General features: G+C 53.6%; 2 protein-coding genes across 4 annotated transcripts; one reads left to right on the top strand and one right to left on the bottom strand.

The window, feature by feature from the left end:
* Positions 1-796: 796 nt before the first annotated feature.
* On the bottom strand, positions 797-13,659 carry CCNT1 (cyclin T1). Of its 2 annotated transcripts, XM_050924911.1 has the most exons (9): positions 13,459-13,659; positions 13,207-13,288; positions 12,464-12,592; positions 11,490-11,550; positions 9,494-9,556; positions 8,935-8,980; positions 5,187-5,350; positions 4,771-4,841; positions 797-2,524 (listed from the first exon to the last, which is right to left on the bottom strand). In XM_050924911.1, exons 1-9 carry the CDS (start codon positions 13,629-13,631, stop codon positions 1,130-1,132), a joined length of 2,184 nt encoding a protein of 727 aa, XP_050780868.1. In that variant the 5' UTR covers positions 13,632-13,659; the 3' UTR covers positions 797-1,129. The 2 variants fall into 2 exon arrangements, with proteins under 2 accessions (XP_050780868.1, XP_050780870.1); XM_050924913.1 differs by lacking the exon at positions 5,187-5,350 and having other exon boundaries at positions 2,432-2,524.
* Positions 13,660-18,850: 5,191 nt separating this feature from the next.
* TEX49 (testis expressed 49) lies at positions 18,851-22,487 on the top strand. 2 transcript variants are annotated; one of them, XM_050924953.1, is made up of 4 exons: positions 18,851-18,991; positions 19,690-19,824; positions 20,188-20,332; positions 22,285-22,481. In XM_050924953.1, exons 1-4 carry the CDS (start codon positions 18,907-18,909, stop codon positions 22,331-22,333), a joined length of 414 nt encoding a protein of 137 aa, XP_050780910.1. In that variant the 5' UTR covers positions 18,851-18,906; the 3' UTR covers positions 22,334-22,481. The 2 variants fall into 2 exon arrangements, with proteins under 2 accessions (XP_050780910.1, XP_050780909.1); XM_050924952.1 differs by lacking the exon at positions 18,851-18,991 and adding an exon at positions 19,001-19,119 and having other exon boundaries at positions 22,285-22,487.
* Positions 22,488-25,569: the final 3,082 nt, after the last annotated feature.

The raw sequence follows: 25,569 nt of genomic DNA, 5'->3' as shown, positions 1-25,569 counted from the left end.
AGGAAGAATCTCATTCCATAATGCAATTGAAATACACTTTGAAGCACCCCCCAATCACAATTCTGTTTCACCCCCATCTTGGGCACAGCACCGTCCTCTCTCCCCAATCTCACCTCCACTGCCAGGCTCCCCCTGCCCCCCCAGGAGACTGGAGCGAGATCCCTGATGGCATCTTGCTGCTGCTCCCACAGCGATGCCAGGTCCTGGCCGCTCTAGGCTGCAGACCCCTCTGCATTTCAGCAGCCCCTTCGCGTAGCAGCCAGCCAGACTGCAGTCACTCTGACCCTGTAACCCTCCTCACTACTGGCACGTGGCAGACTGAGCCGGTCACAGCAGTGGGGACTTTTCAGTGGAACCAGCATGATCTGGTAGGGAACTGCCCTTGCCTCGCAATGATACTGAAGCGAAGAGGGATCCTCCCCTCCACAGGGAGGAGAGACAGAGTCAATACCAACCAGTGGGTAAAGCCCTTTGCAAGGGGGAGGTGGTGGTCAGCACCAACCTTATTTCATGAATGAGGAAACTGAAGTGACTCAGCCCAGGTAATGCCCCACGCTGGGATTCCCTGGCTCCATCACCACCAGACCATGCTGCTTCCATTCATGGCCCTCTTCGTACAGGTCAGCTCCCGAGCACCTTCTCTACACCACTCAGCGTTCAACTCAGCTGAGGACAAGCCATAGAAGCCCTTCCCACAAGCTCCCTCCTCCAGCCCCTGCAGCAGCCCTAGGGCATTTTACACCACCTGCCAGCTTCACAAAATTAAAGTGAACAAAATACTACAAACAGATATAACTTATTGTTTAAATTATTTTTAAAATGTCTTTAAGAGATTCTGCAACACGTTTTAGGTACCCCCACATCCCCGCCCCCACCGCGCAACACACAGAGGGGGCAGGCCCCTGCAGCCCCATGGGATTCTGATGGGGAGAGCAGGGAGAAGGAAGGACATTTCTTATCCTTTCACAGCTTGGAGGACTCCGCACTCTAAGACCAATAATAAAATAATAATAATAATAATAATAAAATAGTTTTGTGAGGCAGTGGGGTCAGACCACCCTGCCCCTCCCCTGCAGGGGGCGGCCCAGATTCCAGGCATGTCTATACAAACTCAGTAGTAAAAAGGACTTTACTTGGGCAGAGGAGGGAGGGGGGGAGGAGGTTCTGAGGGCAGTGGGGGCGGTCGGGGCTTGTCCGTGTTGGCAGCTCTGGAGCTCCCAGGGGCCCTTGGATTCAAGTACTCGCCATATGAGTGGGCAAAGTCGAAAGCCGGGGGCTGGGTGGGCTGCATACCCTGGGCACTCAGCAGCGAGTGCAGCATGTTGACTGTATCCTGGTAGTCAATTGCCTGGTTTGTGTTGTGCCCATTAGCCCCAGTGGGGCCTTTGTCCGATTTCCCATGGGTCCCCCTGGCTTTGCCGGCCTGGGGGAAGGGAAGGCCAGCTGCATCCAAGCTGTGCCCGGGAAGCTGGGCAGCCCCGGGGAGGTGGGCAAAGGAAAATTGCATGCCAGCAGCTTTGGAGCTCTTACTGATTTTCGGCTGGTGCTCATGTGCAGCAGCCGACACCTCTTCCAGGAGAGGCCTCTTCCGAGAGGACCCAGACAAGCTGAAGCTTTTATGGGCCAGGGTGCTCTGCTGGCTGCTGTGTTTAGAGTCTCCTGGTCGCTTGCCCCCAGCGCTGCTGGCCACAGCTGCGGGCTGTGCATGCAAGTGTTTGTGCGAGTGATGATTGTGATGGTGGTGGTTGGACAAGTGGGCCTTGTGTTTCTCCTTGTGCTCCCGACTCTTCCCGCTGCTCTCGTCTGAGGAGCTGTGCCGATCTGAGGCAGTCGGCACCTTGATGCGCATTTTGATCTCCTCTGGTTTGGAGGAGAGTTGTCTGTCCCCTCCCCCTGCCACAGGGATCCTCAGCTTCAGGGCAGAGGCCTTGTCGCTCTTTTCCAAAGGAGGGCGCTCTGTGCTTTCGGAGCTGCTGGTGGGAATCTTCAGGACCACTGGGGAGGGGTTGTTCTCCTGCTGGACTTCCCTCTCCCTCTGCTGCTGGACCAGGAGATTCTGTGCAGCATAAGCGTACTGAGACCGCACATTGGCCTCCATGTTCTCCAGCTGCCGCTTCTGTGCGGCCAGCTCTTCAGCATGCTTGGCGCGGTACTCTTTCAGCGACACCTTTGCCGAAGGCGCGCTCTTGCTGCTCTGCTTCTGGTAAGCCATGCCATCCTGCTCAGCGGCTGCTGAGCTTTCGTTAGTCCTGTGAACCTGGCCAGCCTCTAGCTTGTGTGGAGGATGGTGGGTCATCCAGTGCTCTGACTGAAACATATCCATACTGCTCAGATCACTGGGCGAGTCCTCTGCATCTGGGAGGGGAGGCCCGGCTCCTGCAGTCGAGGAAGTTGACATACTCATTAAGCCTGCAATGTTCATATCAGAATTGTTCCTGGAGATCATGCTGAGAATAGTTTGCTCCGAGAGGCACTCGTCTTCTCCTTGGTCATCTGCTTTGGATTTCTTGGCTGCTTGGGAGGCCTGAAATAAAGCAGCAAGAAAGGGCACTTGTACCTCAGTGGCTTTATGTCACTGACACAGGCCCTGTTACCCACTTAGGGAGAGAAAAGGAGCAACTGCCACAGTGCAGAGTTAGCAGCAAAACAGGTGCTCACGATCACACAGCTTTGGGGGGTCCTGAAACAAGTTGTACATCTCTCACCTGCTCCAGCACCTGCCTGGGGGAAGAACAAACTGTTTGCGAAACACATTTTTGTCCCAGAAGAGACCACACATTTACAAATAGAGACAGCAGCAAAGCACAGCCTGCTCCGGGGTGAGGGGCAATCTCAACTGGCATCTGGCTATGTGTCAGGGCTTTGGGCAGGTCACACCTCTATTGTTTCAGGCAGGGCAAATTCAAGGTGATTGACACCGATTTTAAAGAGGGCTCCAGAGGAGACCCTGGCAATTACAGGCTGGGAAGCCTGACTTAAGTACTGGGCACATTAGTAAAGAACAAAATTTTCCAACCATAGTGTCAGACACATAGATGAACATAAACTTGTTGTTGAAGAGTGAACATGGTTTTTGTAAAGGGAAATCAAGCCTCACCAATCCACTAGAATTCTCTGAGGGGGTCAACAAGCAGGTGGACAAAGGGGATCCAGTGGATAGAGTGTTCTTAGATATCCAGAAAGCCTTTGACAAGGTCCCTCACCAAAGATTATGTAAAGCAAGCAGTCATGGGGTAAGAGAGAAAGTTCTCTCAGGGATCGGTAACCGGTTAAAAGACAGGAAACAAAGGGTAGGAATAAATGGTCAGTTTTCAGAATGGAGAGAGGTAAATAATGGTGTCCCACAGGGGTCTGTACTGGGACCAGTCCTATTTAACATTCATAAATGATCTGGAAAAAGGGGTAAACAGTGAGGTGGCAAAATCTGCAGATGACAAAACTACTCAAGATACTTAAGTCCAAAGCAGACTGCGAAGAGCTACAAAAGGATCTCAAAAAACTGGGTGATTGGGCAACAAACTGGCAGATGAAATTCAACGTTGATAAATTCAAAGTAATGCACACTGGAAAACATAATCCCAACTACACATATAAAATGATGGGGTCTAAATTAGCTGTTACCACTCAAGAAAGATCTTGGTGCCATTGTGGATAGTTCCCTGAAAACATCCACTCAAAGTGCAGCAGCAGTCAAAAAATCTAATGATGTTGGAAATCATTAAGAAAGTGATAGATAATATAAAAAAAAAAAAAAAAAAAAAAAAGACCGAAAACATCATATTGCCTCTGTGTAAATCCATGGTACTTCCACACCTTGAATACTGCGTGCAGATGTGGTCGCCCCATCTCAAAAAAGATATATTGGAATTGGAAAAGGTTCAGAATAGGGCAACAAAAAGTGATTAGAGGTATAAACAGGGCTGCCATATGAGGAGAGATTAATAAGACTGGGACTTTTCAGCTTGGAAAAAGATGAATAAGGGGGATCTGACAGAGGTCTATAAAATCATGACTGGTGCAGAGAAAGTGAAAAAGGAATTGCATTTACTCCTCCTCCTAACACATGAGCTAGGTAGAGGTCACCAAATGAAATTAAAAGGCAGGTTTAAAATAAACAAACGTAAGTATTTTTTCCACACAATGCAGTCAACCTGTGGAACTCCTTGATAGAAGATGTTGTGATGGCCAAGACTATAACAGGGTTCAGAAAAGAACTAGATAAGTTCATAGAGGATAGGGGTCCATCAATGGCTATTAGCCAGGATGGGCGGGGATGGTGTCCCGAGCCTCTGTCTGCCAGAAGCTGGGAATGGGTGACAGGGCATGGATCACTTGGTGATTCCCTGTTCTATTCATTCCCCCTGGGGCCCCTGGCACTGGTCGCTGTCAGCAGACAGGATACTGGGCTAGATGGACCTTTGGTCTGACACACTATGGCTGTTCTTATGTTTGTGTAGCCCTCACGGCTTCAAACATACAGGTTTAAAGTAAAGATTAGAGGCCACAGAAAGTGGCAGCCCAACTCTCCCCACTTGCTCACGGATAGGGACACATTACAAAAGCCTCCATAAGGAACAGGTTTGTCAAGCCATGGCTAGAAAAGAAAAGCTAGCTCATCAACGAGTTTATTCAAGACTAATGAAAATAGAAATGTATGGTCTGTTAAACCTTAATCTTGAAGTGCCCTTCCCCTGAGCACTGTCAGAACTAGAGACAACGCAGCTCGGAAGCCAGAGCAGTGGACAGCAGCCCAAAAGAGGAAATTCTTACCCGCCAGTTGCGGATGCGTTTGAGCCGGTTGGGAGTTTTCTCAAGAATCTGCAGGAATTCGTGAGTCAGCTCTGCAAAGGGGATACACAAAACACAGACGAGAGGGTCAGAGGGAGGATGTAGAGCAGCCACAAGCCAGCTGCCCGCTGACGGGTGGAGCTATTCATGATGAGATGGACCTATTTCAGGAAGGGAAATACGGTGACGTAGTTGCGCTGACTATTTAAACTCATCCCACTTCATGACTTCCACTGTCTCTATTGCACCACAGAAGCTGCCACACTGAAAACCTTGGCAAGGTCAGAAGCCTTTGAAGTCCATGAATTGGTCAGTGGCTGTGTCTGAATGGCAGACCCAGGAACAGATGCCAAGATAATAAGAGTGCCTTTTTGGGGGGACCTTGCTCCAAAACTTACCATCTAAGAGCTCCAGAGTTACAGTGCCATCAACGTATTCCCACCAGTGCTTTCCGTCCGTGGAGACTGGGATCTCCCAGTTGGACCACTTACAAGCCAGGTGGATACAGACGCAGGCCACAACGGGAGGGGTGTACTGCAGGCTGAAGGTGGTCAGGTGCAGGCTGACGTCACCAGCAGGGAGAGAGAAACAGAAAGCCATGAACTCCCAAGCCTGAACCTCAGCACACACAATCCCCCGCTGAACAGACGCTGCGGAAGTGGTGGGCATGGCGGGAACGTTCCTGAAGGGAAAAGGGCAATTCCTCCCCCAATACATCCCTTGTTGTCAAGGCGTCTCTAAGCACTGCCAAGTCACTTATTACTTCCCTGTGCTGCTCAAACCAATTCACTTCCAGGCTTCTCCACAAGCTCCTCCCAACTCTGGGCCCTGGGGCCCATTGCCTATTGCAGGGGGAAAAGAAGTTAAGTTATGCTGGACTTCAGCAGAAGTCCCGAGGCCCAACATCAGAGCCCAAGAGAAGCAGTGGCCAGCTGGGTTCTTGGTAGAGCCTAGGCTCGGAAGTGGGCCCTGCTCAACCTGAGGAGAGATTCAGACAGCTCTATTCCTTCTGCTGAAGCAAATTCACATGGTTGGAAAATGCCGATTCCCAAGCCAAGCATAACTCCTGTGAAGTCAACATGATCAGTAATGACACATGCACCATCGTGAGAGACCCGACAATCAACAATTCAAACAACAAAGCCTACAGAAACTTCCACTCCTGCCTCCTACTCTCAAACCTTGGCTTCCTCAAACCACACCACTTCTGAATGTCAATGGAGCTGGAGGATTAACAACTTCCAACTCAGAGAGACTCTGCAGGACAGGACTGGGTCTCAGCCCCCCGATATGGCAAACAAATCCACTTCATAGGACAATTTATTATGGAGGTGCCAGTCACAACTTTACAGTTAAGGTTGAGCTCCATTTCACAGGGCTTCAACCTTTGCTCTGTATGAAATATACTTTGTATTCGTCACAACTTTACAGCATCCACTCTTAGAATACAAGATTAGTTTCCTGAGGATTTCCTAGATTAATCTAATTGTAGTTAAAATATATTAAAAACTGAGTCCTGTACGAGATTTAGTATATGTTGGTCTTCTTTGTTCTGAATGATCTTCTCAGAACGGCAGGTTTCAGAGTAGCAGCCATGTTAGTCTGTATCCACGAAAAGAACAAGAGTTCTTGTGGCACCTTAGAGGCTAACAAATTTATTTGAGCATAAGCTTTCGTGAGCTACAGCCCACTTCATCGGATGCATAGAATGGAACATATAGTAAGGAGATATATATATTATATATATAGACACACACACACACACACACACACACACACAAAAAAGGAAAAGGTGAGAGTTGCCCTACCAACTCTAAGAGGCTAATTAAGAGAAAAAAATACTTTGTAGTGATAATCAACATGTCAAACTGTCTGACATGGGCTATCTTGATCATCACTACAAAAGTTCTCTCTTAATTAGCCTCTTAGAGTTGGTAGGGCAACTCCCACCTTTGCATGTTCTCTGTGTGTGTGTGTGTGTGTGTGTGTGTGTGTGTGTGTGTATAATATATATCTCCTTACTGTATGTTCTAGTCTATGCATCTGATGAACTGGGCTGTAGCTCACGAAAGCTTATGCTCAAATACATTTGTGAGTCTCTAAGGTGCCACAAGGACTCCTGTTCTTCTCAGAATGGACTCTCCAAACCTTTGTTTTACTTAAAAATAAATCTAGCACATGGCCTACATTTGTACATGTCAGTCATGAAGTAAGCTAAGTCATTAATAATCGCTGTAACTAACGGTTGTGATTATTGTGAAGGCCCCAAACAGGTTCAGGTAACTTAAATGAGGTCACTGTGACAGACAACTCAGCCAATCACTACTCTACTCCTACAGCCAATTGCCATGCCATAAATCCACTGGTTGATGCCTCAATGGTCTGTAAGGGAGCCTGGTCTCATGTCAAGAGTTTTCACTGGTCTATTACTTGGCCCAACTGTCACTGTTGCATTGGGCATCAAGAAAACAGCGTCTAGGAAACTTGGAAAGCACAGACATTGGGACTCACGGACAGGGGTCTGCCACCCACACCCCTCTGCTTTCACAGAAACTCGGCTCAAACACAACCCTCTAAACCATTACGTCAATTGCAAATTAAGAGCCAGATCTGCCAGTATATTAGGGTTGCTATGTGCTGCTCTGGTGATGCAAAGCTGCTGTAATCAGTTCAACTAGCCAGTGGGCTCTGACTGCTGTGCACTGCTCTGGTGTACCAGGGAACCTGCCCTTAAGAGTCAACATTTTAAAGAATGATTTAGGGTTGATAGTACAGAACCACAAATCACTAGAACTACCACACTGGAGCATTTCCTTTGTGTTTCTTGTTCTGAAAGTTCATGTCTGAAATGTGTCATTTAAAAAGAAGTACCCAGGCAAAAAGGTACATTAAGCTGGAGTGCAGTTGAGAGCATGCATCAGTAACATCAGGATTAAAAAACAGTTCAGTAGAGATCCTTGGAGCAATCTGCAGAGGTGGGAGAGAATTACTTCCATTTAACAGAATGGCAGGACAGAGTGGGACTTGCCCAAGATACATACATATATTTGTGTGTCTCTCTCTCTCACACACACATGATCAGTGGCAGAGCAGGGAATAGAAGCAGATTTTCCAACTGAGGCCTTATCTACACTAGAAACAGACTATTGGCATAGCCAGACCACAAGTCACTCTAATAGAGATGCAGCTTATACAATTCCCCAAATAAGCTCTGCCAGCAAAGCTATGCCACTTAGAGATGTGGTCCCCCCACCTCCAACCTCTAGGCAGGCAAGACTTTTAAGTATAAGAAGCCTAAGGCCCAGTTCACCTGCTGAACCAATCCTTTCCAATGCAGAGAGCTGCATACCTAGGGACACGTCTCTGTCTTCTACGTTCTTCACTATATTGCTCTGCTTTTCTCCAACATCTCCTCCAGAATGAAACCTAGGTGTCTCCAGTACACATGGTTGAAGTTAAACAACCTTTCACTTAACCCGATTCCATGCGCTTGCATGAAGTAATGGCTGCAAGAATTTCCATTTTTTACTCCTTTTTTTAAGAGCTTCCAATGTGGGCCTCTTATTGGTACTGGAATTAATTTTTCAATCCTTATGTGAAAATCTGAAGTCACCTCAAGATCTTTTCAGAGAAAGAAGCCAAACTGCCTTAGTTCTTTTTTAGTCCATCTCTTCAGGAATAAACATCTGGCATTAGACCAGTGCATACCACGCTGCCAAATCTCAGTGCTTCCTCGCATTCCCCCATCTATCTGTAACCACCTGCTGTCTTGTCAGGTGCAAGGCTCTCTGGGGCAGGAGGCATCGCTTGGTTCTGTTTGGACAGTGCCTAGCACCAAGGGCTTCCAGGCACTTCAGTAATGCAAATAAGCACTTACAGTCACTTCTTCAAATACCCTCTTTAAAATCAATTTCTTCTTCTCACTGCCCAAACCGAAGTCTGCACTGTCCAGGAGCTGTCCCTCATCTGCTATAGACTGCTCCATGTGGCAGGGACCCTTTTTTCTGTTGTGCAGCACTAAGCAATACCCCTACACACCCTCCCAAACTCACTAGATAATCCTTCAATAAGTCCAAATGCCATTTTCCCCCCACCTCCAGATAAAACCCTCTGCTAGAAACATAGGAATCAATTCAAAGTAACAACCTGTTGGTCGCCATGAAGTAGGAAGTTTGTGCCAAATCCTTGCTGGCTGGAAAGGGAAAGGAAAAAACAAGAGTTAGCTTGAACACTTTGGCAGAGACTTCCAGGGTACTAGTCTGCTAGAAGTACAGGCTTCTACAGGGAGCGGCCACAAAAAGCACAGAACTGGATATGAAAGATCCCACTGGTTTGATTTGTTTCAGTTCTTCCCCACAGCAACAGAAAACTTGCATTTAACAAAACCACTGTGTTGTGCTTTACAGCAACTCAAAATTATACCCGTTCCCGCACCCATTTCAGAAATTTGCCACTGCAGCATCTTTACTTTGACATTAGATACCCCACCACGAAACACTCTGTGGGGTATCTGTCTGGGTAATTCACAGGTACCACTGTTAATGAAGGCTCCCACCTCCTGCTTATACAGCCCTTTTCAACCAAAGCATCCCATGTTATTTAAACTCTGAGCTCTCTAGAGGAACCACTTCACCTAACATGGAACTACAGCCACCTCTGTGAGGGAAGGTAGCACGCGTTCAACAGCACTCTTTAGGTTTCTTACCTCGCACTAGCTGCGTGCACTTCACCACGTGCGTATGCGGGTGATCAATAGTGATCTCGAATCCTGAAAGAAAGGCAGAGACACGTGGCCATTAGGTAACAGACATGGCACCCTCATGGTTTCACATATCGCACCTGCCTCCTGCTCCTGGGAAGGCAAGTCAGCTTCCCCTCTGCTCTAAAAGCTCACACTTTCTGCTCAAAGGCAAGCAGGAATAGAGCAGAAGGATCAAGTTGTCCAGTCTCAAAACTGGAAGGTCACTGGTTTCCAAGCAGCTAAACAGCTTACTGCTGAAGAGACGTCACTGGAAACAAAACACTTATTAGGGATTTTAACTAGGACAAAGCCTCTTGCAGCAGCTGGAAGGAAGAAAACTAGCATTTGCTCAAAGGAATTTGTATCACTCAAAAAGCCACAAGGAAGCAGGTGTCTTCCATTTGAGGGAGCCTGTAGCATGAATGTCAGATGAGGTTAATCCTTGCTTCAGTTTTCCATTTAGTTTTGCAAGTTGTTTTTAAAATGACAGCCCACATGCTGAGCATCCGCTTGTGTCCATTTACTTCTCTCACCTACATATTCATGGCAGAACTGGGATTCTAGAAGAGGCAACTGAGAGGACTGAGCACAGGACAAGGAGCCAGGAATTCTAGACTTCAAATGCTGACACCAGAGCTACCTTGTTGTGTAACCGTGGGCAAGCCACTTAACATCTCTGGCCCTCCCTTCTGCACTCCAAGATAGGGATGCTTACCCACTTCACAGGGCAGTTAGGTGTAGTGAAGTTTTGTCAAGAATTATAAAGATGTAAAGTGCTATTAACTACCTTGCAGGCTAAAGACTAGTGAGAAGTGTTTGAATAAGAACAGCCAGACTGGGTCAGACCAAAGATCCAGCTAGCCCAGTATTCTGTCTTCCCACAGTGGCCAATCCCAGGGGCCCCGGAGGGAATGAACAGAACAGGGAATCACTAAGTGATCCATCCCCTGTTGCCCATTTCCAACTTCTGGCAAACAAGAGACTAGGGATACCATCCCTGCTCATCCTGGATAATAGCCATTGATGGACCCCTATCCTCCATGAACTTATCTAGTTCTTTTTTGAACCCTGTTATAGTCTTGGCCATCACAACATCCTCTGGCAAAGAGTTCCACAGGTTGACTGTGCATTGTGTGAAAAAATATGTCCTTTTGTTTGTTTCAAACCTGCTGCCTATTAAATTCCTTTGGTGCCCCCTATTTCTTGTGTTACAAGAAGGAGTAAACAACACTGACTTTCTCCACACGTGTCATGATTTTATATACCTCTATCATATCCCCCCTCAGTCATCCCCCCTCAGTCATCTCCTTAGTTGTTTCCTGAATGAATCAGTAAAGATCGTTTAAAAAAAAAAAAAAAAAAAACCAGAAGATTCTCTTGGCTTTTTCTTAGTCAATGTTATTATAAACAGAAGCCTCTACCACTCAGGTGTCTACAGAGCCATAGAAAAGGCCAAATCTTAGCAGTAGAGGGCTACATTAACAAAAAAAATCCAAATAAAACTGATGCTACAATAACCCATCTGAACGTGAGCAGCAGGCAACCTGATCAAAACATGAACATTCATTCTAGGCTCCCTTCGCTACCCAGAGCGGATTGTCTCCTATTCCAGCCACCGGATTAGAGTACCACACTCTTACAATTTATAGCACTTGCACCCAGAGTAACTGGCATCCAAGCAGAACAAAACCTGTTGGGGATAGAAACAAGCCAAACGCTGCATGTTTAAGCTGTTAACAACTCAAAATAAAGAAAGTGAAACCTGAAAACACATGTATTAGAAGCAAGTCATGAACTGGTGGTGTGAAAAAAGTTTGTTGCCTGGACTCCTGCTCTCTCATTGGCCAGCTGTGCATCTGCCCTCCAGCTGTAGAGAAGACTGTAGGGTTAGACTCTCCGCTCTGCGGAACCCTCTGGGTCTGGGATTCAAGTGGAAGCCCGTCCGCTTTGAAAAACTTACCCAGGGTCTGCAGTATAATGCTCTCTAGAATGACCAGGTCTTGAGCTTGCTGCAGGTAAGCCTGGGGTTGAGAGGACAGGCAGGTTACTCACGATGAGGCACTCTGTATAAAGCCTGCACATTTCTAACTCTCTCTCTCAGGGAGGCCAAAAAAAATAACAAATAAAAAAATCAAGGGGGAATCTTTATCCCACTCGGTACTAGAGGGAACTGGCACAGATTCCCTCCCAGAAGAGAGAAAGCAGAGTGCTGGATGGATACACTCCCCTGCTAGTGTTCATTGGACGTGGGTTGCTGCAGCTGGAGCTACACGCTCTAGTCTCTCTCTCTCCGTAAGAGTTCTAAACACGAAGCGACATGTCAATGTGAGCAGTGTGGGTTAAAATTTAACCTTTTCATCAATTTTGTTCTACAGACTTTGGCTCCTGGATAAAGCATCCCCCTTTCAGCAGGGTTGGACACTCAGTTCCAATTATGAAGGGTTGTCACGAGAGATGGGGAAAATGGAAACATTTTTAAACAATCCCACCATTAGGTGGGTGGAGAGAGGATTGAACTGTATACACCATTTTCTGCTTTGCTATAAGTGCTATTTAACCCTGGCAGACATGTCCACTCCCTACTCAGAAGCCTCTAATACAGACACGATTACATGGCACATCTGATTCTTTTGTTCATACCCACATAGCGGAGGGAAACAGGAGAGATCACAGAGCAGGAGACACAAGTCATCTCCTCTGAAGAAGCCTGAAAACTGTGCTATACAATAGTGGTTGATTTGAAAGCTACATTCTGCAATATAACCACTCATTTACAGAACAGATGGTTATGTACTGGAGTTAATGAGATGCTTTAGCCCCACAAGTTACATCTGTTACCAGGATTTTACATTTCAGGATGCAGTACCCTTTGAGGATGTTCTCATCCCTCCCTCTCGAGCATGGAAATCATTCTGCTGGTGTCTGGCCACTTACCTCACTTCTAGTGTCTGGAAGGGTGTCCTGAGGATGCAGGCATGCATGTGCTACCTTGATTACATGCTCCAGCTTTCGAGGCTGTTCCTCCACCTTGGCTGCCAAGAACAGGGCTGCTGGTGCCACAGACTTCATAGAGGGAGAAAAACAAAAATGGTCTCCTGGTTCAAGTATTCACAAGCCTGTAATGTTAGTGTCCTGATGGGGTCTGCTGCTATGAGACGGAGCAGTCTTAGAGCTCCAAAACCATTAGATTTACTGATTTCCTCCAGGCTTCAAATACAGAGATAAAGTGGAGATACAGATTTGAAAGGACACTTCCTGTATCCCATTTAGATGTCTAGTAGGAAAACCTTAAGCTTTTTTATTTTTTTAAAACAAAGCATCAGTAAAGGTTCAGGATTAAAGCTACAAAAGTCAATTTCTAAGACTGACTAGAGAGAACATTCACATAACAAGAAAGATCTTTTAAAGACCCAAAGACTGAAGTATAAGTACTGTACTGTCAGATACATGCCAGCTTTTCCCCAAAGATATCAGCCAAAGCTGACAGGCTCCCCTCCCAAGTAGAGGAGCGTTACTTCGAGTTTGCAGAGAAGTAAGTGGAGGTACAAAGAAGTGATGCGCTCAGGGCCACGCAGCAGAGAAAGGAGCAGAGAGCGAACGCAGATCTGGCGCCTGCCGGTCGTGCGCCTCGGCCGCGGCTCCCCCGAGGCAGTGCCCGGAGCCCGAGCGGTACTCACGTTGCGGTGGAACTGGCTGAAGGCCTGAACCATGTAGAAGCGGTGCATGTAGACGATGGCGGTGTTGATGGTCAGCTGGGAGCTGAAGGCGGCGGGTTAAGGAAAAGGAGCCGGGAAGCCGCGCTGCCGGGAGTCACGGGACACGCGTGCGGGCTGTCCCCCCCCACCCCCCGGCCTGGCCCCGCCCCGCTACGCGAGCCCCAGGCCCGGCGGCCTAGCCCGGCCCGGCCCGGCCCGGCGCGGCGCGGATACACGTTGAGGCGCTGCCCCATGTCCTGGAGCAGGTTGGCCGCCTGCTGCCGGTTCGAGAGCTCCTTGTCCGGGTCGAGCCCGGCGCGCCGGGACGGGCTCCGCTCCAGCTGCTCCCGGCTGAAGTACCAGCGCTTCCCCGCGCCGCCGGCCCCTCCGCTCGCCGAGGCCTCCATGGCGATCCGCGGGCGCGCGCACGCCCCGCCGGGCGCGCACGCGCAACGTCGCGCGCGCATGCGCTCCTGAGCCCGGCCGGGGCCCCGCGTGGCGCCGAGCGAGCGCCGGGGGCCTGAGCGGGCCTGCACTGCGCATGCGGCCGGCACGTGCCCGTTCAGGAGTACGAGCCGAGCCCGGCTTGGGCGCCGGCTGCGCTAGGCCCATGCTTAGGCCGTCACTGCGCATGCGTACCATCTGGGGCGCCTAGGAGCCGAACTGGGCATGCGCAGGAGCCGGGCCTTCAGGGATGCGGGCGCATAGCTGGGTGGGGATGCTGGTTTGGCTTGTGACCCTTCCAGCCAGCCTGACCCCTGCCCCCGTGACCCCACCCGTGACCTCAGCCCCATGACCCCATAGCCTCCATGACCTGCGACCCCATGACCCCACCTGTGACCCCTATAGCCCCACTTGTATCCACAGCCCCCATGACCTGCGACCCCATGACCCCACCTGTGACCTCAGCCCCATGACCCCATAGCCTCTATGACCTGCGACCCCATGACCCCACCTGTGACTCAGCCCCTGTGACCCCTCTAGCCCCACTTGTATCCACAGCCCCCATGACCTGCGACCCCATGACCCCACCTGTGACTCAGCCCCTGTGACCCCTATAGCCCCACTTGTATCCACAGCCCCCATGACCTGCGACCCCATGACCCCACCTGTGACCTCAGCCCCATGACCCCATAGCCTCTATGACCTGCGACCCCATGACCCCACCTGTGACTCAGCCCCTGTGACCCCTCTAGCCCCACTTGTATCCACAGCCCCCATGACCTGCGACCCCATGACCCCACTGTGACCACCAGCCTCATGACCCCTATAGCCCCACTTGTATCCACAGCCCCCATGACCTGCGACCCCATGACCCCACTGTGACCACCAACCTCATGACCCCTCTAGCCCCACTTGTATCCACAGCCCCTGTGACCTGCGACCCCATGACCCCACTGTGACCACCAACCTCATGACCCCTCTAGCCCCACTTGTATCCACAGCCCCCATGACCTGCGACCCCATGACCCCACTGTGACCACCAACCTCATGACCCCTCTAGCCCCACTTGTATCCACAGCCCCCATGACCTGCGACCCCATGACCCCCCTGTGACCACCAACCTCATGACCCCTCTAGCCCCACTTGTATCCACAGCCCCTGTGACCTGCGACCCCATGACCCCACCTGTGACCCAGCCCCCGTGTCCCCTATAGCCCCACTTGTATCCACAGCCCCCATGACATGTGACCCCATGACCCCACTGTGACCACCAACCTCATGACCCCTCTAGCCCCACTTGTATCCACAGCCCCTGTGACCTGCGACCCCATGACCCCACCTGTGATCACCAACCTCATGACCCCTCTAGCCCCACTTGTATCCACAGCCCCCATGACCTGCGACCCCATGACCCCCCTGTGACCACCAACCTCATGACCCCTCTAGCCCCACTTGTATCCACAGCCCCTGTGACCTGCGACCCCATGACCCCACCTGTGACCCAGCCCCCGTGTCCCCTATAGCCCCACTTGTATCCACAGCCCCCATGACATGTGACCCCATGACCCCACTGTGACCACCAACCTCATGACCCCTCTAGCCCCACTTGTATCCACAGCCCCTGTGACCTGCGACCTCATGACCCCACCTGTGACCCAGCCCCAATGACCCCTATAGCTCCACTTGTTTCCACAGCCCCCATGACATGTGACCCCATGACCCCACTGTGACCACCAACCTCATGACCCCTCTAGCCCCACTTGTATCCACAGCCCCTGTGACCTGCGACCCCATGACCCCACCTGTGACCACCAACCTCATGACCCCTCTAGCCCCACTTGTATCCACAGCCCCTGTGACCTGCGACCCCATGACCCCACTGTGACCACCAACCTCATGACCCCTCTAGCCCCACTTGTATCCACAGCCCCTGTGACCTGCGACCTCATGACCCCACCTGTGACCCAGCCCCAATGACCCCTATAGCTCCACTTGTTTCCACAGCCCCCATGACATGTGACCCCATGACCCCACTGTGACCACCAACCTCATGACCCCTCTAGCCCCACTTGTATCCACAGCCCCTGTGACCTGCGACCCCATGACCCCACCTGTGACCACCAACCTCATGACCCCTCTAGCCCCACTTGTATCCACAGCCCCTGTGACCTGCGACCCCATGACCCCACCTGTGACCCAGCCCCCGTGTCCCCTATAGCCCCACTTGTATCCACAGCCCCCATGACATGTGACCCCATGACCCCACTGTGACCACCAACCTCATGACCCCTCTAGCCCCACTTGTATCCACAGCCCCTGTGACCTGCGACCCCATGACCCCACCTGTGACCACCAACCTCATGACCCCTCTAGCCCCACTTGTATCCACAGCCCCCATGACCTGCGACCCCATGACCCCCCTGTGACCACCAACCTCATGACCCCTCTAGCCCCACTTGTATCCACAGCCCCTGTGACCTGCGACCCCATGACCCCACCTGTGACCCAGCCCCCGTGTCCCCTATAGCCCCACTTGTATCCACAGCTCCCATGACATGTGACCCCATGACCCCACTGTGACCACCAACCTCATGACCCCTCTAGCCCCACTTGTATCCACAGCCCCTGTGACCTGCGACCTCATGACCTCACCTGTGACCCAGCCCCAATGACCCCTATAGCTCCACTTGTTTCCACAGCCCCCATGACATGTGACCCCATGACCCCACTGTGACCACCAACCTCATGACCCCTCTAGCCCCACTTGTATCCACAGCCCCTGTGACCTGCGACCCCATGACCCCACCTGTGACCACCAACCTCATGACCCCTCTAGCCCCACTTGTATCCACAGCCCCTGTGACCTGCGACCTCATGACCCCACCTGTGACCCAGCCCCAATGACCCCTATAGCTCTACTTGTTTCCACAGCCCCCATGACCTGCGACCCCATGACCCCACCTGTGACCACCAACCTCATGACCCCTCTAGCCCCACTTGTATCCACAGCCCCTGTGACCTGCGACCTCATGACCCCACCTGTGACCCAGCCCCAATGACCCCTATAGCTCCACTTGTTTCCACAGCCCCCATGACCTGCGACCCCATGACCCCACCTGTGACCACCAGCCTCATGACCCCTATAGCCCCACTTGTATCCACAGCCCCCCAGTGACCCTACCTGTGACCCCAGCCCCATGATCTGTGACCCCTATAGCCCCACTTGTATCCACAGCCCCCATGACCTGCGACCCCATGACCACACCTGTGAACCCCAGCCTCATGACCCCTATAGCCCCACTTGTATCCCCATCCCCCAGTGACCCTACCTGTGACCCCAGGCCACCCCATGGACAATCACAGCTGTCTTTAGCCCAGCCTGTCTGATTCCCACCAGCCAGACCCCAGCTTCCACTCCTCACTCATATACCAGTGGCTGGCTCTGGGTTCACCATAGCCCTCAGGGGTGAGAGCTGCCCCTCTCAATGCACAGCAGTGTTCAGAGAAGCAAACAAGATAAAGGGGGTCCTAAAGAATGGGGCAGAAAATAACGTACCACCCTACACCTAGGGGGGCCCTTGCCTGTGATGTGGTGTTTCTCCTCTATCTTGTTCTGACAGTGGGCAACGTAAGGGATTCGGAGAGAGGCAATGAAGTTGATTACAGACCTGGAGAAAACATACAGAACGGGATTGAAAGGACTTGGACTAAGTGAAGAAAGAAGAGACATGACGGAAATTTGTAATGTAAACACTGGAGAAGGAACTTGGGTTGGGTGAGCCATCTCCTATTACAGGGGAAAGGTGACAACCAAGGACATTTAAATCTGATGAGACATCACTTTCTACAAAGCACAAGTAGTGGAACTCACTGCCACAGAATATAGCTGAGGGCAAAATCTCAGCAGGGTAAGCTAAAAGGTTCAGCCATTTATATGGTCAATGAGAACATGCACAGACACAGCATAAAATCTGTGTTTTACGAGACAGAAACGCCCCTGCTTATGGGGATGAACCCTCCACTCAGTGACGGCGGGAGGATGGCACTTTCCTTAGGGGAAGATTATTCTATAACTGCTCACTTCAGGGTGTTTTGCCCTTCTGCCCCTGGGACTTGCTTCTGTTGGAGACAGGATGCTGGATTAGATGAACCACAACGCTGCTCATGGCAAGTCCTATGTTACCCATGTTAGTTTACACCGGGGCCTAGCACGAAATAACAGGGGACAAAGAAGACAGCTGGGAAAGTTGGATTCTTCCTTATATCATATGAGTCGTCTCACATTCCCTTCTACTATTAAATGTTTGTATGATGGTTGTGCCCTAAAACCTCAGTGGGGGACAGGGCCCCCATTTCTGAGCACTGTATGCACATAGAAAAGAGACAGTCTGCACCCGGAAGTTCTTATAATCTAGACACCAAACATCTCCAAGTGCCTGAGAAATGCCACAGATAGCAGGATGCCAGACCCTTTGCCCACATACACACCCAGCAACACCAAAATACAGACACCCCGGGAGCAGGCTGGCAGCACCAGAGAGAGAGGGATTAATTTGTGACCAAGGACTCCAGACTGTTATTTCTAAAGATCAGTGTTGCTGACTGGCCCATCCCAGAGATAATCTATCCTTAGCAGGCTGAAGGACAAAGTGACCCTATGCCTACAGTACTAAGGCTGCTGCAAGGTCCCTGAGAACTGTTTCATGGCTTCTAATGACACAGCGTTTTCACAGAACTGGATGGACACCAGGTTATTTCACTTGGAGCCACCAGGCAGCCGTCAGATTGGAGTGACTCCTACTCCCTATCAATCCGCACTGGATTAAAAGCAGTGGGCTAGATGCAGCTCCAAATCCTATTTTCCACCCCGAGCTAGGCGCCTGGAGCGCAGGTACAGTCGTGTTGCCAGGGCTTCCCCATTAGACAAACACCATGTGAGCAGAGTTTCCTGAGCTGCAGAGGGTTTTGGAGGGGCCAATCCTCCCCTGTTTAACCCCTTCCTGGTGTTGGCTCTCAGTTACCCCCGAATTAACACAACAAAACACAACAAAACCAACCCAGCCAGCAGGCTGTTGTCGTGACCCCCTCCCATTGCAGCCACACACCCACATTCCAGCTGGGCGTGCGGAGAGTTGCCAGCCAGGCTGCCGGGGCATCTCTATGGCAACAGAATCAACAGCTGCAGAGCCTGCCAGTGGCTGGAAAGTGCCTTCCTTCAGTGGCTGAACGGTTTAGGACATGGCTTTCTTCGGGTTAACGTTCCTGGGGTACCAGGAACCCTTCTGGGAGAGAAAGCTGGCGTTAGAGAAGCCTGACGCAACAGGTAGGAAGAGAGCCCAGACGTCATGGTGATGGGTGCATTCGAAACAGACACGACTCGTTGCTGGGCCAAGCACCTTGGAGAGCAGACTGTGGCTCTTTGGGGCAACAAATCACGAGGTTTTTCCTTGGGTGATGTTTGAAAAACTCTGACCCCTGGTCCCCTGGAGGGATGTCCCAGTGGAGTGGGAGGGATACAACGTTCTGCCTCTGGCATGTGTCAGTTACTAAAAACCCTTCTCCAGTCACCCCACAGGGTGGTATTGGTATTAACCTACAATACAACCCCCCTAAACCACACCACTCGACAAAGCATTCCAGCAGTCCCGTGATCTCCCAGTCCCACGGATGGGGGCCGGAGAGTCTCTTCCAGCCCCTTTAAGTTGCCTCTGGCCTCATGTTCCAAGCACCATCTTGCCAGATAAGGGCTGGCCAGATCTCCCTGCAGGAATCATTGTTCCTCGCTGGCTCTTTGAGCCTGCAGAAGGGCTGGGTTCAAACCCCCTCAGGGCAGCAGGGACTGAATCTCATCCACTTCTGATGGCCGGCTAACAGCCCAGGTGTGAAACAAGTTTAGCGGGTCTCAGTCCAGTTCTTGGAGGACAGGTGCCTACCTCAAAGCCCACCACCATAGGCCCTGACCCCCTGCTGGTGCCATCTGCTGGGCTTGGGTTTAAGTTTCCTTCTTGTCCTTCCACTCAGGGCCAAAGGCGCTCAAAGGGGGATTGTTTCACCCAAAACTCCCCCCCATCGGCCCGGGGCGTTGTGATGACACAGTGCACCAGGGGAGCTACAACCGCTACCGAGAGGCTGTGAAGCAGAATCAGCTCCAGAGATGTACGTGAACATTGGGGTCTAGGCATGACAGAAGAGGGAATATGGAATCAAGACGTCTGGGTTCTAGGCTGGCCTCTGCCACAGCCTCCCTGTGTGACCTTGGGCAAGTCCTCGCCCCACGTTACACATGGGGAGGACAATACTACCCCCCCCCCCACAAACACACACCAGCGGGAGACGTGGTTTGTTGGCCTTTGCAAAGCACTGGGAGATTCTGGGCAAAGAGGGCTGGGAAGGAATGGTGCTCTGCTGTGCTCAGGGCAGGGTGCCCCAGCTGCCCCCTCCCCCCTGCAAGTGACAGTGACCCCAACAACCTGGATGCCCTCCCTAACAGCCTGGACCCTCCCCTCTGTCTGATTCTAGCCCCCAACCAAGTCTTCAGGGTCCCAGTGACTTGTGCACAGGAGTGCGGCTGGTGGCTGCCCAGGGATCCCATGGTCCAAGCAGAGGAGGCCACCCCCTGGATGACGGTGCCGAGGCATCCTCTGATAAGGAGCCCCATGACCAGGTGAGAGCGTAGTGCCAGCAGCAGAGGGGACAACACCCCATCAGAGCTGCCAGCACATGGGGAAGGGGGGAGCCCTCCCCCCACCATCCCAGGGACAGAGCATGTCTGACCCTGCTCCCACCAAGATTAGTGGCGCAGCATCCACACCCAGTTTGCTTCGTGAGGCCCCTCTCCCAGCGGGCAAGAGCCCCAGGATCCGAGGGTGCTCGGCCCCTGGCAGGACCAGAGCTCACCTGTGGCAGGGGAATGCATGAGAGCAGCCTCCCCTCAGGCCAGTCGCACACAGCAGGTGAGGGAGGGGAGCCAGCCAGTTACGAAGGTAGGAGAGCAGCCAGCGCAGGGGCCCAGCCAGCGCGGTATCCCGGCTCTGCAGATCACCCTGCAGGGCGAGCATAGGAGGGTCCCTGCAGCTCTCAGCTCCACCAGGCCGAGGCAGGGGGGTTATGGGGCATTTCTCACACCTCACTCAGTTGAAGACTCAGGTTTGGGAGGCTTCTGGATCCTCAGGCCCCAGCTTTGCCGGGCTAAGGCTGGAGAGTCAGGCACCCTGGGAAAGCCCAACCCAAACAAACAAAGCCCTGAACAAATCCAGACGCAGGCAACTGAAAACTCCACAATCAGCAAGAGGCCCCTGAAATCCAACACACACACACCCATGAGCCCAGCTGCTTTGGTCTCCGTCACCCCTGGTTTGGAGACATCACCTGCCACCTCAGACCCTCCCACGCTTTGCAGATGCCCAAAAAACCACCCTGGACCCATCTGAGTCTCCCTGGCATTGCTCCTTGCACAGCCCATCGCCCCTGTGCAAAGCAGGTGTGAAACACCACAGGGGCATCTCACACCCACTTGGCACTGGGGCCAATGCCTGGGCAAGGTGGTGGAGCCTTGAGTGCAGCATCCAATTTACCAGAGCCCTGGCTCCAAGGACACGCTGGGTCGTAACCCGCACCCAACACCCGGTGCCCATGGCGGCCGGTCCTGGCACAGGTCGCTGCCCGTTCTGTCCTGCCAGGCACTGCCTGGGCTGCCTGTGAGCCTGGCCCAGCCAGCAGCCACTGGGGGGCAGCAGGGCACCAGTGGCTCTGCTCCCCGCCTGATGTCCCAGAGACAAGGCACTGGCGCCCAAGCCAGAGCGGGCAAAGTTCAAGGCTGACATGGGGTGGCTCCAGCCGCTGCCACCCATGGGCCCCCACAGTCAGGAGCTCCCTCTCTGCTCCCATGTGCCACACAAAGGGACCTGAATCGACTGGTGGGGGGGGGGGGCAGGCCGGCAGCATTGCTCCTCGGGTCCCAGCTCCGTATAGCCCAGGCAGCTGTTTATCCGCACGGGTGCAGAGCACATGACACTCCAGCCCTTAAAGAGGTAAAGCGGCTTTGGGGTCCAGTTGGGGGGTGCCCCCTGCCCACCTCCCACAAAGTGGGCAGCGCCAGCCACCGCTCTGCACCCCAGTGGGGGAGGCCAGGCACTGGGTTCCCCCAAGTCCCTTGGAGCCACATTCCCAGCAGTTCCCTGGGGGCTGGACGCATAGGGCTCTGGGGGGTGCTCCGGAAATGGGGCCCAAGCTCAGCAGCCCAACAAAGGAGGCCCTGAATCAGCAGCTGCCAGCTGGACAGGGCGGCCCCCACCCCAAGCCCCTGCTGCTCCCTCTCTCTTCTCCTCTCTCCTTCGCAGGGTCTGGGCTCCAGGACCGAGCTTGGATGGGGGGCGGGTTTCTCTCAGGTCCTGGCCACAGATGCAGCAGCCCCCACCTGACCGCAGGATCCTCAAAGCAGGCACCGGAGCATGGCCGTGCACAGGCTCCACAGAGGGGACTCCCCCTTCCCCACCCTGGGGGCTCCTGTGCTGGCTTCAGCCCTGGGGCACACGCATCCCGTCATAGCCCGGCACTGCCTCCTCATGCACGGGAGCTACCTAGGCGGGCGCCTGATGGCTCCTTTTCCTGCCCTAGGTTCGTGGACAGCATGGGCCTCAGCAATCCCCATTTCAGCCTGTTCTGAGCGCCCAGTGGGTCCCACCGCCGGGCACGTCTGGCCTTCCACGGACATGGAGCAGCCCCAGGTGCTGGAGCCTGCTAGGCACCGGGACAATAAAGCCATCGAGGCAATTGGGCCCAGAACCATGATTTCATGGGGAGGCACCAGGCGCTGGGCTCTCCCTTTCTGCCTGGGCAAGGGGTTGGAGGACTATGGTGGGGGAGGGAGCGGGGCTGCGGGTTAAATCCTATGGCACAGAGGGGGCATGGAGACTGAGCTTTGCCACAGAACCCAGCCCCAGGTGCCAGGGCCAGGCCATTTTCTTCCCAGCCCTCCTGGGGTTTGCCCAGTTTGGCACACGCAAAGCCTGTGTGGGCAGGACTCCTCGGTTCGATTCCTAGTGCTGCCCCCAACCTGGGTAATGTCGGTGCACTGAGTTCCACCTCTGTGTGCCAGCTGTGGGTGAGAGCTCCGCTTCTTGGGCACCATATGGCCAGTCCCGGCTGTGTGGGAGCCAGAACGTGCTCTTGGCTGGTCCTAGACTGGGATGAATGGCCCTGGAACTAGGGACCATCCCACCCTCCCCAGCCCCTGTGCCAGGAAAGGTCTCTGCCATAACCACAGAGCAGTATGGCCAGATAAACAAAACCCTTCCACAACAAGCCCCTGCCCTGCCTGCACAATACTCCCGGCCCCCCTGAAGAAGGGTGGAAGAGAATGGACCACACAGGACAGGTGGTGGGCGCAGTGGTTGGTGCCCAAGTAGCAGGAGCCCATGTACCAGGGTGAGAACCTGTGTGGACTAGAATAGGCAGAGGTGTTCCAGGGGGCCCTCTCCACCCTCTCCCTGAGGCCTCACCAGGGTCTTTTGCACAGGGGAACACCCTCAGCACGTGTGTTCACAAACGTGTGCAGTAAGGGCGGGGGAGCATGCAGGAGGGTTGGGCAGGGATGGGAAGCAGCAAAGTCCAAGGGCAGGTGAGCGTGGGATAGCTGGGGCATGCATGGTGTGGCCCCCAGCGGAAGCAATGGAAGAGATGGGGAGCTGTGCCCAGCCCCTCCAGTGACCGGTGCTGCCCCTGCACCTCTTCAGCGCTCTGCCAGAGCTGGTCACCCTGGCCCCAGCAGCCCTCTGCCCACCCATCCTCCCCCCAAAACCAGGAGCCAAAGGGCCGGAGGCTGCATGATTGAGCCTCACTGAGCGTCGCTGTCCCAGGGTGGAGAAAGGTGTAGCTGGGTGGGCATAGGCCAATCTCCCCAACCAACACGGCCCTGTGCTTCCCTTCGCCCCTGGCGCTTGGTTCCAGGCTGGGGGCTACTAACATCACATGCTAAAGCTAGTGGCACTCATGAACGAGCCGCTCTTCCCGGGGTCAGTGACAGCACCAGGCCTGGGGGAGTCCTCACCCCCTTAGTGCTCCGCTCTGCTTCTCATCAGCATCCCATCACACCTCTCCCCACAGAGCTGGTAAAGCAACAGGTGCTGGGGCCCTGGGCTTCCCCCTGAGATTCCCGGCGAGACTCGGGCAGAGGAACGTAGCAGATCAACAAGAGTCCCCAGCCCAGCTCTGAGCCCCCTCACGCCCCACTACTGTCCCTGAGCCATGTGGCAAGAGCACTAAGACACCAACACCCGCTGCCTCCTGGCTGTTCCCCAGAGTGCTGAGTGCTCCACACCCCCGGAAACCTGGGTCAGAGCCAGCAGTGCACCTCCAGGGGTGAGAATGACCCCAATGCCCTATGCTCCAGCTTTGCAACCTGGGCCGCTTCTGCCCCAGGGGGCCGAGCCAGGCCAGGGTCTGTGCAATCGTCCCATTTCACCGCCAGCCGGAGCCACCCAGCCAAGCCCACCAGGACCTCAAAGCAACACGGTCAAAGTGCACAAATTCAAAGGCTCCGTGGCCACCGCCTCTCTTCCCAGCCTGACCCCTGGCCACAGACGGGGGTACGAATGGAGCCCATGGCATACTGCGCAGGGTCCCAGGGGACAGGACATGGCCAGGACACAGCGGCTGTTATAGAAAGTGAGTTTTATATATAATTTATATGTACACACAAGAAAAAAGTACCTTTAATCTGCATTGCCAAATAAGTGCCACGTCCCCCCTCGCCCGACACAACGACGGCACCGCCCTCATCGGGGCCTTCAGTCCAAAGCTGCTGTGCTCCCCCACCCCACCCCCGGCAGGGGAGCCCAGGGAGGAGCAGAGACCCCACGGCTATGGGCCCAGACCAAGCTCGCCTGGCTCCGACGTCGGCTGAAAACTCCCCAGACACAGTCACGGAAATAAAAACACCCCAAAACTGCTAAAAAAACCCAACCCAGAAATCACCTCTTTTTTGCATTTAAAACAGCCCTGGCCCCAGGGGAGCCAGGCGGCTCCCGCCCTGGCATGGAGGGCTCCCGCCCCTTCCAGCCTGGCCCAAGGCCAGGGGAGAGGGGCCTTCCAACCAGGGGGAGACCGGGGGCAAAGGGCACGCTGGCAGCATGAGAACCTTGGGCCACAGCCTCCCCGTGGCAAGGGGCCCGGGGGGGCCACGGAACTGCAGGGCCTATGCCCCCCCTTTGTGCACGGCATGGGGGGAGGCGGAGCAGGACTGATCAGCTGCCCCACCCCTAGAGCAGCGTAGTCCGGGAGGGAAGGGGCAGAGCAGTGACAGGGGAAGCGTGGCCCTGCCCTCAGCCCCCACCCCCCAGTTACCAATCCCTCACCCCCAGCCTAGCCCCCCGCTGGGCCACGTTCGCCCCTGGGCCCAACCAGGGGATTTGCTGCCTTGGCAATGAGCTGATGAAAATGCTCAGAGGCCCTGGTGTTTCCATGGAGATTGATGCACGAGGGGGCCGGAGGGGGCCGCAAATGCCCCATTATTTAATATCCCCAGCCTGAGGGCTGGACCCACTCTCCTGCCCCACACCTGCTAGCGCCAGGCACATGGCCCATCTCTCTGGAGCTGCTCAGTAAGGCTCTTGGGTGGGGGGAAGGGGACTGACCCTGGCCAACACACGGGGGTGGGGGTGGGGGTGGGGAGGCTAGTCCTGCAGTCAGTCACTGTCCAGGAAGCCCCCCACCCCCAGCTGGGGCAGGAGGCACCCACAGGCTCAACCTCATGGGGTTGGGGACCTAGGAGTGCTGAGGCCAGGCAAATCTCAGCCTCCACCTTTTATTTTCAAGTTTTATCTGCGGGAGGAGATACCTCCCTCTCCCACCTGTGCCTGGAGCCATGGGGGGGGGGGGCTAAGCTCCTCATCTGGGGAATTC

The sequence above is a fragment of the Gopherus flavomarginatus genome, chromosome 16 (assembly GCF_025201925.1).
Source record: "Gopherus flavomarginatus isolate rGopFla2 chromosome 16, rGopFla2.mat.asm, whole genome shotgun sequence".
NCBI classification, from domain to species: Eukaryota; Metazoa; Chordata; order Testudines; family Testudinidae; genus Gopherus; species Gopherus flavomarginatus.
This window is presented reverse-complemented; position numbering and strand designations above follow the sequence as displayed.